General features: G+C 33.6%; 1 protein-coding gene across 9 annotated transcripts in view; it reads left to right on the top strand.

Moving 5' to 3' along the window:
• USP15 (ubiquitin specific peptidase 15) overlaps positions 1-14,700 on the top strand; it is a 121,736-nt gene that overhangs the window by 44,322 nt on the left and 62,714 nt on the right. For 5 of the 9 annotated variants that reach the window (XM_007179732.2, XM_007179731.2, XM_057556516.1 and 2 more), the window contains 2 exons: positions 1,402-1,547; positions 5,727-5,788. In XM_007179732.2, coding sequence (XP_007179794.1) covers positions 1,402-1,547; positions 5,727-5,788 — 208 coding nt within the window. Of the gene's footprint in view, positions 1-1,401; positions 1,548-5,726; positions 5,789-6,494; positions 6,704-8,875; positions 9,267-14,700 lie in introns of those variants that run through there. The other 4 variants (XM_057556521.1, XM_057556520.1, XM_057556518.1 and 1 more) reach the window with 4 other exon arrangements.

The raw sequence follows: 14,700 nt of genomic DNA, 5'->3' as shown, positions 1-14,700 counted from the left end.
GCAATGAGCAAGATTTATTTCTTCAATCAGGAAAGAAGTATTCATTTTATAGAAAGACTAAAATGACCTCCCTTCCTTGGCTTCTTCCTCTGTCGTCCTTCCTACGTTATTTTCTGTTTCTTGATCTGGATAGTGCTTACACGGGGGTATCCACCATGGAAATTTATCATTATATACTGATGATTTGTGCATTTTTCCGTATACATTTACACTTCAATAAAAAACAAAAATTAAATATGCCAAAATAGAAAGCAGTACTTACAGTATATTTATATTTATTTAATGTAATTTTTTAAATGTTCTGGCTAGTTTGCATTAAGTCTTGAAATACACTATAGTATTTACTACTTATTTAATGCCTTAATCAAACTGTCATTGACTATAAGACTATTAAAGAACATTAGCTGCTAAGTAGAACATAAACAGTGTTATTGGACTAAGTTTAATTATGTAGGATAGGTGTGGGTTTTTATATTTTTTAAGAGAACATGTATTTTTAGGTTTAGTGTTTTACAAATAATGTTTTGTCCAAAATTAATCAAGTATTCTAAAATTTAGAAGTATTTTATATTTCTTTATATGTCATAAAATATATTAAGTGTAATTTTCTTGAGTCTAAGTTAGGTAAGTTATTGACCAGAATTTGATAGATACAGTAGTATTTTCTAATATCTCTTTCTAATGTTTAAGTACTTTAAAAGATTCATCTAAATATGGTACCGAAACTTAATTACTCTCAAACATGTAGACACTCCTATATCTTATTTTACAGCAGATTAAGCTGCTCCAGTTTTTTTAAAAAAAGACTTCTTCCGTTCAGATAATTGGTTTAGAAATAAAGAAAATATATGGCTTTACCTTGGAAACAAGAAATTTTGACCAATTCAGACCTCTCTTCAAAGAAGGCACTTTTCTTTGTGTCCCTATAGTCTATTTAATTTTAGTTAGCTATTTAAACTGTAAATTGTATTCAACTTAATATAAATTATTCTTAAATTGGTTATAACTTAAAATATTTTTTATCTGTGGCATCTCTGAATCATACTTTAATTTCTAACTCCAACATATCATTAGAAAATATATTGACTTTATAATGTGTAAAAAGTTAAAGTTCATCCTGTATAACATAAATTATATTTTAGTGTTATATGATTGAACTCTTACCTTTTGAGGTCTTAATTTCCCAAAGTAATCATCTGAGTTATAATTACCATTTTGTTCCTAAAAAGTATACCTGGTCTTAAAATTTTTCTTTATTGTTTTTATGTATTTCCTACATATTTGTTCATCTATTCTTGCTATTATATCAGTAATTTAAATTTAGGATTTTTATGCTAGTGAGCACTTAACTCTCTGTGGTATATTTTAAAATATTTACGTATCTTTCCTCCTTAAATCTAGATACAATTGAAAAGGAAATAAGAAAAATCTTCAATATTCCAGATGAAAAGGAGACCAGATTGTGGAACAAATACATGAGTAATACATTTGAACCACTGAATAAACCAGACAGCACCATTCAGGATGCTGGTTTATACCAAGGACAGGTATTTTTTAGCAATACTGTTTATTTTAAGCATACTATACATGAAGTTTTTGGGAGTCACAAACTTTATGGCTATCCTGACAATCTATAATGGGTTCTACTGTTTCTGGTTTCCTCTTTCTAACTCATCTCTTCTCTATCCCTGCTGGTCACTAATTATAACTTCCGCTTCTCTCCTTGAACTTGAGAATAACCTACTTTTTAAGAAATTATTTTCCATCGAAAAATAGCTAATATAATAAGGGGTCAGCAAACTTTTTGTAAAGGATCAAATAATAAGTATTTTTGGCTCAGCGGTCTGTAAGGTCTCTATCACGACTACAACTTTGCCATTGTAGTAGCAAGAAAGTAGCCATAAACAATATGTAAAAAATGGATATGGCTATGTTCCAACAAACTTTATGTACAAAAGTGAGCTAAGTGAACTTAGTTTGCCAACCCCTGCTAGAAGGTATCAACCCCTAATTTGGTCTTTCTTTGTGACAGAATCCAAAGAAATGAATGTGTTGAGAAATGAAGGCTTTTAGACACAATCAGCAAGTTCTACTGATTCCACCTTCTAAATATCTCTTTAATTAATCTTTGTATCCCATTCTCACCCCTTATCTTTCTGTAATCTCTTAACAAATCCCTCTGCTTCCAGTCTTTTGCATGTTCATTCTCAGTCTTCCGTATTTCTGTCAGAATACTCTTTCTAAAATGTAAACCTTATTATTTCCTTTTCATAAACCTTTCCTGGCTCCTTAACAATTGTAGAATAAAGTCCAGGCACCTTAATGCAGCATGCAAGTCATGGTTTATCCTTTTGCCTAGTCTTCCAGCATCTTTCGATTATCCTTGCCTTTGGATTTACACACTGATAATACCAAACTGAACTACTTACGGTTCCCTAAGCCTGCTATGCTTTTCCATACTCCTGTGCTTTCGTATATGTTGTTCCATCTGCCTGTTGTACCATTCTCCCCAGTCCCTGCATTCATCCAGGAAAAGTCCTTTTAAACATCCAAATATTGAAATTAAGCATCCCATCCTTTCATATAATCTAACCAATCAGATTATTCATCCTTCAAATTCCAATTCAAAATTTGTCACATCATTTCTTGAGCCTTTCCTGATCTATTTATCTCAGTATCTAGTTGAGGTATAGGATTTGTTTTACTTTGGAGAAGAAGTTTCTCCCTTAACTTCCATATGATTTACATATATGTCTTGTATCATTCATTAAGTTACTTATATATTAAGCTCCCCAACTAGACTGTGAGGTCCTTTTTTTAGTTGGACTTTGTGTCCTATTTATTTTTATTTTAGTACCTAACCCAGAGCCTGCCACTCCAGTATATGGAAGTTTTTTGTTTTGTTTTGTTCTGTTTTATTTACAATTGATACTGATATATGATGTAAGTTATTAAAAAAAAATCAGAGGAACAGAAGGAAATTAATTTTTTAGCAAATGCCTACTATATATCAAGTATTGGCTATAAAACAGTGATTTTCCAGACTTATTTTAGCCATTATATTCTTACGTGAAATCTTATGAAATCTAATATGTATTACAATTAAAAGGAGTTACCCAGTTGAAGCTGAGTGTGAGACATTTGGAACTCTACTGGTTAGTCAACACTCCCCTCCTTAGCCAGCCAACTTCCTCTTTCTGTCTTCCAAATAGGCATACACTTCTCTCCTTGGTTACCATCCATCAGGCCTTGAGGTAGCTCCAGGAGTACAATTTAAAATATATAGGATTATTTCTTTAAATCTTTCAGTAATTGATTCTGAGTAATGGCTATTATTCTACTTATCATGTACATTAGAAAACCAAGGCTTAGAGAATTTAATTTGTTATTCTTGATAGGAATGCATTTATCAGAATGAAGATGACAGAATAAATTATTTTAATAAGAAGATTAAATATCTTATTAAATATATTATTCTTATAAAATATTTTTAGGGACATTTGATCTTTTGAAATAGGAATGGTTCAAAGAACATGGATTAAATTTTCTAGGTTTTGTACCAGTTATTTTCTGACTGATGATAAATGAACTAAACACTATCTTAGACTTAAAAGAAGTTTGGTTTTTTTTGTTCTTTTTGTTTTTTTACTGAAATCAAAAGTATCCTCATTAGAAAGTGGAACAGAGATACATTATTGAAGAGTTTATCTCCCAAAATGGGTGGTCTTTATCTCTCTCCCTTGTATGTGTGTGTTCAATTTAATTAAGTCTTAAAATCTTTTAAAAAATAATTTCATTTTGAGTTAAAGTTTTAACCATGAGCAAAATTTTATTCAGAAAATGATACATTGGAATAAACAAGTGAGTTTTAACATTTCTGGTGGCATTCAACATTACTATCTGTGACTGTAAAGACAAAAAGAATTTAAAGTACAAATACTGCTAGGAATTAAAGGTTACAGTTGAACTTTAAATATTTACTTGATTCTTCAGCTTTAAGACCTTCCTTTAAAAAACAAGCCATAAACAGTGATACTAAATGCATAACTTTGAAATTTTCTATAGGTAAAATCTTTTGTTTTATAACTGGTTCAAGTCCTCCTAGAGACAAAGTTTGTATGTATGTATATATGTTTTTTTATATAGTATAGTTTCTATGTAGATGTCTGTAGAATTATAAGTTGTAGCAAAGGAAAACCTTTCTTCAGAAGTTAAAAACTACTCACTAAATTCAATTTTATAAATATGTAAAAATATGTAAATATATATCAGAATGATGCCAGTTGAGCATAATGGTTAATTGTCTGTGGTAGGTAAGGAGAGAAATATGATCAGGGAGGGATCAGGATGGGAGGTATACAGTGCACTTATTCATTATATGTTACATATACTTCATGTGTGTGTGTTTTTTTGGCCGCACCATGTGGCATGTGGGAATCTTAGTTCCCTGACCAGGGATTGAACCCGTGCCTCCTGCACTGGGGGTGCAGAGTCTTAACCACTGGACCACCAGGGACGTCCCTCATGTGTGTTTTTTGAATGTAGGAAATAACTGTTTTTCTTTTAAAAGACAACTTTAGTATTTTAGTTAGCATACTCTTTCAACAGCAAGATTCCATGAGTTTTTCAAATCGCTATTTCATTGTTATATGTGTTCTGAATCAGGCTTACATTTTACATGGTTAAGATCCAAATGCCAGCTTATGAATTGCCTGAAACATATAGTCCACAAAAGTGTATTACTAAGAGTATACAGAACAGGTTACAAAATTGCAATTTTAAGAAACAAGAGTTAATGAAACTGAATATGTAGAATATATGCAGATTTTTTAATGCCTTGAATTTACTTCAAGGCGTGTTTTCTATATTATAGTTTTCCTGTGGAAATTTAGATATTAACTTGTTGAGACGATCACATATTTCTTTTGTTAATTTAATTATTTTGGTTAGTTTTTCTTCTTTGCACAGACTTGCCCCTAGTAAAAACTAGAAGAAAGCCTTCTCTTTTAGACTGAAACATATGAAAAAAGATTCTGGGATGTTTTAAAATAAAGTATAGCTCACCTTAGCCTGTACTTTTCATTTATTAGAGGTGTTTTTTGTCTACCCTGACCATGCTGCAGTAGGGAACTTCAGTCTGATTCTCACACACGTGGCTCTATCGTTTATATATTAAAAGATTTTTTAATTTTATAATGTAAATAAAGACAAATTTCAAAGCCCCAAACAAATTATGTGTAATTATGTATACTCTGTAATTTGGGATTACCTTTGCCACTGTTCCTCAGTATTTGCATAATAATAGCTGACTGAGATCATACATCAGTATGTTTAACAACAACTATAACCATTTATTCAGCATCTGTTTTTTGCACAGTACTTTTACAAGCTACAAATAGAAAAGAAATAGAAAATGTGCCCTAAACTCAAGGAACTTATATTGCATCTAGTTTTTTATACTTAAAGTCATAGAACCAATGATTTTCCTTGTAGTGTTTTACCTTCTTTCTTTCTGACCGTCATTGCTGACTTCTTATATTTAAGGTCTCTTTATCTCCCTTGACCAGCTTTGGAATCAAAATGCAAATACCTCTTCACCTTGTCTACTGTGTCCTTTAAGTCATCGCAGAGTTACTTTAGTTTCTTAGCATATACAGCTAATCTTCTAAAGCTATTTTAACTTCAAGGTTAAGGAAAAACACTCTTTTATTGTGTCTTATTTGCAGGTGTTAGTGATAGAACAGAAGAATGAAGACGGAACATGGCCAAGGGGTCCTTCTACTCCTAAGTAAGTGCTCCCACTTTTTATGGATCAATGCATGATTTTGAAGCTTTGATTTCAGATAATAAAATCCAGAATGATAGAAGAACCTAATTGTATATTGCAAATATATATAACTTCTTTATATTTTAATATTTTATTCTCATATAGAAGTTATCTAAGTTTGCACTTAAATGAATATGCTGTAATTTAAAAGCCTTCCAATTCTAATCTCTTTTAGAATAAGGTACAGTATAAATACATTATAAATGTAATGGTGCATTGTCTAATACAATCAAATCACTATTAAACATTTTGTTTAATATTTTTCAAGCATTTTGCGGTATTTTTAAAAGTGTCTGTTAAAAGAATGCTCTTTATCAAAATGAATCTGATGTGAAAGCAACAGATATTTTAAATCTAATCATGAAAGCAATATTTTATTTATTTAGATACATGTGTTAGAATATAACAGCACAAGTAGAGATAAAGGAGTATAAGAATTGCTTTTGATGGTAAATGAGTGATTAGAAACCTTTTAAACTTTTTTTTTAATTGTGGTAAGAAAACATAACTTGATATCTGCCCTCTTAACAAAGTTTTAGACGTGTGCACTTACAGTATTGTTAACTATAGGCACATTGTTGTACAGCAAATCTCTAGAATTTATTCATCTTGTATAACAAACTTTATTCCTGTTGAAGAGTAATTCCTCATTTCTCCCTTCCCCCAGCCCCTGGGAACCACCATTCTACTCTCTGCTTCTATGAGTTGGACTAGTTTACATAACCTCATACAAGTGGAATCATACAGTATTTGTCTGTGATTGGCTTACTTTACCAAGCATACTGTCCCTTAGGTTCATCAATGTTATCACATGTGGCATGATTTCTCCTTGCTTTTTTAAGGCTGAATAAAATTCCATTGTATGTATGTACCATATTTTCTTTATCCATTTATCTGTCAATAGACATTTAGGTTGTTTTCATTATCTGGGCTATTGTAAATTATACTGCAGTGAACTTGGGAGTGCAGATGTCTCTTCAAGATACTAATTTCATTTCCTTTGGATATATACCCAGAAATGAGATTTCTGAATCATGTGCTAGTTCTATTTCTAATTTTTTGAGGAACTTCCATACTGTTTTTCATAGCAGCTGCACCATCTTACATTTCCACCGACAGTATGCAAGGGTTCCAATTTCCCCACATTCTTGCTAGTACTTGTTATCTTTTGTTCTTTTGATAATAGGCATCCTAACAGATGTGAGGTGGTATTTCATTGTGGTTTGATTTGCATTTCCACAATGATTTCTGATTTTGAACATCTTTTTAATATACCTATTACCTGTGTGTATGCCTTCTTTGGAGAAGTGTCTATTCAAAGAAGTCTCAGGCCCATTTTTTAATCTGGTTATTTGGGGGTTTTGCTGTTGAATTGTAATGAGTTTCTTATATATTTGGATATTAACCCCTTACCAGATATGTGGTTTAAAGATTTAAAAATAAGACCTGATACGGGGAGGGGGAAGGGTAAGCTGGGACAACGTGAGAGAGTGGCATGGACATATATACACTACCAAACGTAAAATAGATAGCTAGTGGGAAGCAGCCGCATAGCACAGGGAGATCAGCTCGGTGCTTTGTGACCGCCTACAGGAGTGGGATGGGGGGTGGGATAAGGAGGGTGGGAGGGAGGGAGATGCAAGAGGGAAGAGATATGGGGACATACGTATATGTATAACTGATTCACCCTGTTATAAAGCAGAAACTAACGCACCATTGTAAAGCAATTCTACTCCAATAAAGATGTTAAAAAAAAAAAAAAAAACCTGAATCTGTACATCTAGAAGAAATCTTAGGGGAAAAGCTTCATGACATTGGTCTAGGCAGTGATTTCATGAATATGACACCAAAAGCACAAGCAACAAAAGCAATTATAGACAAAAGGGACTACATCAGACTAAAAAGTTTCCGCACAGTAAAGGAAGCAATCAACAGAGTGAAAAGGCAACATGCCGAATGGGAGGAAATATTTTTAAGGGTTTTAGGATTATCAGAAACACTTAGGGCTAGTTGTATTTCAATATTTGGACATTCTAAACCTCTGAGAAGTAATATGGTACATGTGCCACCTAATATTTTACTATTTTTGTAGAGTCCGGGGGACTCTTATAGTTAAGCACATTAATATTCAGTAAGTATCCACACTAAGTAAGATAAGGAAGGAGTGTAAATAGCATCATTTCAGTTCAGGTTAGATTGTCCTGAAGTGAATTATGAAAAATTTTTTAAGTTTTCAGAGCTTTTGGAATTTCAAATTTTCTGATAAGAGATTGTGAATTTGTGTTTTGAAATCCTTAAAATAATGATTCTTAAATAAATAAATAATTTAGTAATTGCTAACCTAGCTAATAAACTAAATTGCCAAGTGATAGTTTATTAGAATACAAAAAAAAATTTTAATCAGTATCTAGTGTATGAAAAGACTCTCAAAAAACTAAGAATAAAAGGGAATTCTCCTAACTTGTTAAAGCCTATAAACCCAAAATCTGTAGCAAACATTTAATTGAGAAATTTTGAACACAAACCAAATAAGATTAGCATTTTAAAAAGAAATAAAATTCACTATTTGCATATGATGCAATCTACATAAAATCCAAAAACAATCAGCAGACTACTAGAACTAAGAGAATTCAGCAACATTTTCTAATACAAGATTAATTTGTAAAAATTAATAGGTGTTTTCCATACCCATAGGTAAGCATTCTTTTTTATGAAGAACCAGATAAGTATTTTTAGCTTTATGGGCCATAGGGTCTCTGACTCAACTATAACTACTGATATAGCAGTAGGCATTGTGTAAACAAATGCGTGTGGCTGCGTTCCAGTAAAACTTTATTTAAAAAAACATGGATTTGCCTTGTGAGCCATAGATTCCTGACCCTGCTATATAAGATTAGTAACCCACTTAGAAAATAGCATAACAAAGAATAACTTAATTAGGAATGCATAAAACCTTCATGGAAAAAAATTCTAACTTCATTAAAGACAAAAGATTATCGTGTACTATATGGCTTAACCTAGCCTGTTTCTCTAATTTTATCATGTCAGTGCCTCCTATTCAAAATTCTATCCTGGGGCTTCCCTATTGGTGCAGTGGTTAAGAATCTGCCTGCCAATGCAGGGGACACAGGTTCGAGCCCTGGTCCGGGAAGATCCCACATGCCACGGAGCAGCTAAACCCGTGCACCACAACTACTGAACCTGCGCTCTAGAGCCTGTGAGCCACAGCTGCTGAGCCCGCGTGCCACACTACTGAAGCCCTCACGCCTAGAGCCTGTGCTCCGCAACAAGAGAAGCCACTGCAATGAGAAGCCTGCACACCGCAACGAAGAGTAGCCCCCGCTCGCCACAACTAGAGAAAGCCTGCACGCAGCAACGAAGACCCATATCAGCCGAAAAGAAATAAATAAAATAAATTTTTAAAAAACCAGAAACAAAAACAAAATTCTATCCTGACCTTTTTTTTTTCTGTTTGTGTGTGTGAGAAACTTCAGAAACTCATTCTAAAATTAGCATATTCCAATAAAGATCCAGGATTAGCTAAGTCAGTTTTGACAAAGAGGAGGAAGGGAAGTGTTTACCTCCTAGATAGTAAGAATTACTGCAAAGCTATGGTAATAAAAACACTATGATGCTAACAAAAGAAAGGCAAATAGACTGGAATAAACTAGTGAGCTAAGAAAAACTCCTGTGTGTATGGTAAGTGGCACTGCTAGGCAGTGAAAAACAGGTTGCTTAAAGCAGATAGGTGCTTAGGTTTTATTAGGAGTACTAACTATTTGGAGAAAAGAAAGCAGAATCACTGCCTTACACACTACATACAAAGACTCCAGAAGGACTAAAGACTCAAATAAGAAATGTAAAACTTTAAAGCTAATAAGATATTTTGGAGAATATCTGTGACTTAGGGATCACAGAACATAGTGTGAAAATTAATGTTTGATTGCATTAAATTAAGTATTTTTGTTAAAGGAACCATATACAAAGTTAAAAGTCAAATGTCGGTTTTAGAAAATCTAAAACCTATAAGAGAATAATAACCTACAGTGTACAAAGAACTGCTGTGAATTAACAGAAACAAAGCAAACAAGCTTTTAAAAAATAAAAGATATAAATAGTTTAAAGAAGGGGAAGCCCAAGTGCTGACAGGTAGCTCACTAGTAATCAGAAAAATTAAAGCATGAGATACAACCTAATAGCCATCAGAATGACAAAAACTTAAAAGAGTGCTAATAAAAAGTGTTTGGAGGGTTGTAGGAGAAGTCTTATGTACTGATGGTGGGAGTACAAACTAGTACCATGCTATATATCAGTGTTTAATTAAATCAGGAATGCTTAATCCCTCTGACTCATCACTCAGCGGAATTTTTCACACAGGTCCCTGAATATACAGTCTTTGTAGCTGCGTTGTTTGTGATAGTGGGGATGTGAAGACAGCCTAGCTAAGTATCTATCTCTGGTAGAGTGAATAAGAAAAATGATGGTAATATACTGTGGAATGCCAGTGCAGCAGATAGAAGTAACAGTGGTGAGATCTTTAAAACTGGATAAACTTTTCGTATTGTAAAAAAAAAAAAAAAAAAAAAAAAAAAAAACTGGATAAACTTTAAAACAGAGTTGAGAGAAAAAATAAAAACAAAATGAGATTTAACTCAGTACCATTTAGGTAAACTTAGAACATACTATGTAAAATGATAATATTCAAGAACATTGAGAAAACACCTGTAGTGGAGGAAAATAGTACAGATAAAAAACGTTTGAGGAATTAACATTTACTTTTATTTATATGTATATAATTGAAGTAAGGATGCAAATTCTTTTTTTTGGGGGTAAATGGCAGCTTTAAAAAAAAAGTAGAATTCTGTGTGCTCATTGAAGTTACATGACAAGCAGATGTAACTTAGACAAATTCAACTCCAGCCAAAGGCATGTAATTTTAAGTTCCTCAAGAAAGAAACCTCAGGTTATTAAGATACAGAACAGCCTGTTTTATATGCTTAGAATTGTCATTATATGTGTCAGGAGACAACCCCTCGTCCTCAACATGGTATGAAGATGCTAGTTCTAATAAACATCACTAACCTGGGGTCTGTCCAGTGCTCATACTGCTTAGCACATAACTGTTTCCTACCTAGAGTGTCAAAAGCCAAGGAAAAATCATTAAAAGCTATAATATGGTGATAGAAGGAAGAATCACCTGCTGAGTTTGTTAAAACACTGTTTCCTAAGCCCCATCCCCTAAATTTCTGATTCGGTAGATCTGGGTAGGGCTCATGAATTTGCAGTTCTACTAAGCTCACAGGTGATTCTAATGCTGTTGGTCTAAGTATCACACTGAGAAATTCTGTAGATAACGTTTCTTAATTATGTGAACCCCCATAGGCAGCAGCTTCCAGAGTCCTCCCCCAGACCAGCAGAATATAAATCTTTATGAGGGGACTCAGGAATCTGAATTTTATGAACAAGAAAATATAAGAACACCACTACAGTAGGCATATGTTCACTAAGAGAAAGCATGTTAGTATCTAAGTGTCTGACTTTTCTATACCACTGAAAACAAAGAAATTAATTGCTCTGAAGGCTCTAAAATCATACTAGGCCCGTTTTTCTTGTTTTGTTTTTTGTTTTTTTTTTGGCTTCGTGGGGTCTTCCCGGCGATGCGCAGGCTTCTCGTTGCGGAGCACGGGCTCTAGGCATGTGGGCTTCAGTAGTTGCAGCACGCGGGCTCAGTAGCTGTGGCTGGCAGGCTCTAGAGCTCAGGCTCAGTAGTTGTGGTGCACGGGCTTAGTTGCTCCGCGGCATGTGGGATCTTCCCGGCCAGGGCTCGAACCCGTGTCCCCTGCATTGACAGGCGGATTTTTAACCACTGCACCACCAGGGAAGTCCCTAGGCCCATTTTTATCAGAATGGAGACCATATAGCCTCATCTGAAGAAATGCTAAATATTAAAAAAAAAGTTAGGCGTAAAATATAATTTTGTTTAAAACATGTCCTATTTATAAAATGTATATACCCTAAGACAACCCAAAATCTATATTAGAAACCTAAGAACCTACCTAAAAAATTTTCAGAAGTTTTCTATCTGGATTTTTCTGCTAGATATCAATTTATAATTTGAATTTTTCATCTTTATATTCATGCTGCATTTTTTTTTTAAAGATGAAGTCTCTCAGCTCCCAGTGCAGTCATCTTTTTTTTTTCCCCATATTTTAAATTTATTTATTTATTTTTATATTTTATTTATGGCTGTGTTGGGTCTTCGTTTCTGTGCGAGGGCTTTCTCTAGTTGCGGCAAGCGGGGGCCACTCTTCATCGCGGTGCGCGGGCCTCTCACTATCGCGGCCTCTCTTGTTGCGGAGCACAGGCTCCAGACGCGCAGGCTCAGTAATTGTGGCTCACGGGCCCAGCCGCTCCGCGGCACGTGGGATCCTCCCAGACCAGGGCCCGAACCCGCGCTCCCTGCACCGGCAGGCAGACTCTCAACCGCTGCGCCACCAGGGAAGCCCCCATGCTGCATTTTTAAAATATTAAAATGCTTAGTTTTTTCAGAACGTGCATTTCTAATCTAGTTCTTAAGCATCTCATTTCTTAAAACCTCTCAAAAACGTGATATTTTCTAATGCTACCTTAGAAAAGCTTAAACCACTCTAACTTTTTTTCTATTCTGTTAAATTTGACTATCTTCCAAAGATGTTGGCATTGGGTAGATAGTCTGATTATTCAATTGGAGATGTGTGACTAGTTACATTTTGTATTTTTTTAAAATTATTTTAAAGTAGAATAATTGTAGAATCCTGGGTGTTCCTGAAGAGAGGAGAAACGTAATCAATAGATTATCCCTTACTTTCCAGAAAATTTGTTTAATGTTAACACCTTATTCCTCAGTTAGAAGCAGTACAACTTTATTAATTGACTAAATTGTACTATGAATTTTTTTCTGTATGGTTTCATTTAGGTATAACTATCTTGAAGAATGCCTTTGAGATTACTAACATTATGGAAATAAAAAGGTCCAAATTTTGCTGTTTTCCTGAAATAAGTAAAAATTCTTATGAGGGTAACATGAGAAGTTGATTTAATTCAGACATTTTCATTAATTGCTCAAGAATATTGACAAGAGACATGTGATTAAAAATCTGGTGGAAAAAGATAAGGGTCATTGATAACTGAAGAGGCAGTTTTCATGAGCTAGAAAATATTCAGAGAAGAATCCAAAGTCAAGGTAAGGCATGAGGCTAAAAAAAAACTAGAAGACTAAGCCAGTAGTTCTTAACTCATATGTTGTTCCCCCTGCCGTCTGTGTTGTTCTGATTAACAGAATTCCAAATTGGTGACTGAAGCACTAAGTATAAACTTAATCTAGTGGCATATTAGTATTTTTACAGCACTCTGTCCCTGAGTGCTCTGCTTGGAGAGAGGAAGCACTTTATAAATAAAACCATTGCATACTATTTTTCAGTTAGGATAAATAATAAACATCTAGGTGACTCTGCAATATTCTGTTTTTGTTTTTTTTACACCAGCTGTTTTGCTATTGTACCTGTTGAAATACAGGTAGAAAAACTTAGCATATACTTCTTTAGAATTTTTTAAAGAGTTATTAAGCCCAATTTGCATATATAGTAATTGTACGGTTAACTGTATAAATGGATTCAGAAATGGTGGCTAGACCTATTAGATTGAAAATTCATATTAGGAAACTCTTGTCAGATAAAGTGTTTTCATTTTAACAATAAACTGTACAGACACTCTTTAAGTATTTATAAGCATGATAGTCTCTGCTTATTTGAAACATTAATAGATTTGGTTATGACAGTTTTATTTTGGTACTAAAAGAATAGTGGTTATTATAGTTCACAGAAAGTGCATTCTTAAAGTTTCTATGAAAGTATACAAATTTGTTACCAATTTTAACCTTGTTCAAATACTGGAAATGGGGGATTGAGTGATTTTGGACTTAGGGGTCGAGAGGATGGCTCAAGAGCCAGTTTTTCATTTCTTGTCATTCATGCATATTCATATATTTTAAATTAATAACATGTCTTCAATTTGAAATGCAACCTGTGAGCCATAAATCTAGGGTAACATTCTAAAACCTGCAATTTCTTGTCATTTTTAAAGACATTTTGAGTCTTTATAAATTTTCTTTCATGCTTCATCTCATTTTATCTTATTCTTATTATTGGTCTCATTAAGAAAAAGACATAGAACACGACATTGTAAATCAACTATACTCCAATAAAAATTTTTTAAAAAGAAAAACACATAGAATGACTTTTTCTGAGACTCTAAAGTTTGAGGTAATGGAACAGCCAAACAGAACTGCCTAGGATGAAGTTAAATATAGGGAGCCAAAGCTTGGAGAGTAATGAGAACTGCAGGTATGGAGTTACATTCCTAGAAGTGAGAAATATTAGGCGTATGTGAATTATCTAATTCAAAATGTAAAGAACTGTATACTAAACCTTAAAGGGTATCCCTAAGTAATGATATAAAACAAAGATCAAATAGAAGGAATAATCATGTAGTTTCAGGAAAACTTGGATTCTGTTTGGTCATAGAGGCCAAAGGAAAAAAGAGCTTCTAGAAGAAAGGGAATGGTAAGCAGTGCTAAATGATGCAGAAAATGGGGGAAGACAGAAGAGATTCGGTGTATTTGACAAATGGGGTCAGCATGATGAGAATGACAAATAGTAGGAAAAGGGGATGAATACCTAGTCAGAAAATGGAACACCTGGTATAGATCATTCATCATGTAATGTGCTGAAAGAAGAAAGATAACTAAGGTGTACTTGGTTGGAAAGGCAGGATTCCTGGAGAGAAAAAGAAACTATATATAAATCTGTTTGTTCTTTAAATATACACATCCTTTC

This window comes from Balaenoptera acutorostrata, chromosome 11 (genome assembly GCF_949987535.1).
Source record: "Balaenoptera acutorostrata chromosome 11, mBalAcu1.1, whole genome shotgun sequence".
In the NCBI taxonomy this organism is placed as follows: domain Eukaryota; kingdom Metazoa; phylum Chordata; class Mammalia; order Artiodactyla; family Balaenopteridae; genus Balaenoptera; species Balaenoptera acutorostrata.
This window is presented reverse-complemented; position numbering and strand designations above follow the sequence as displayed.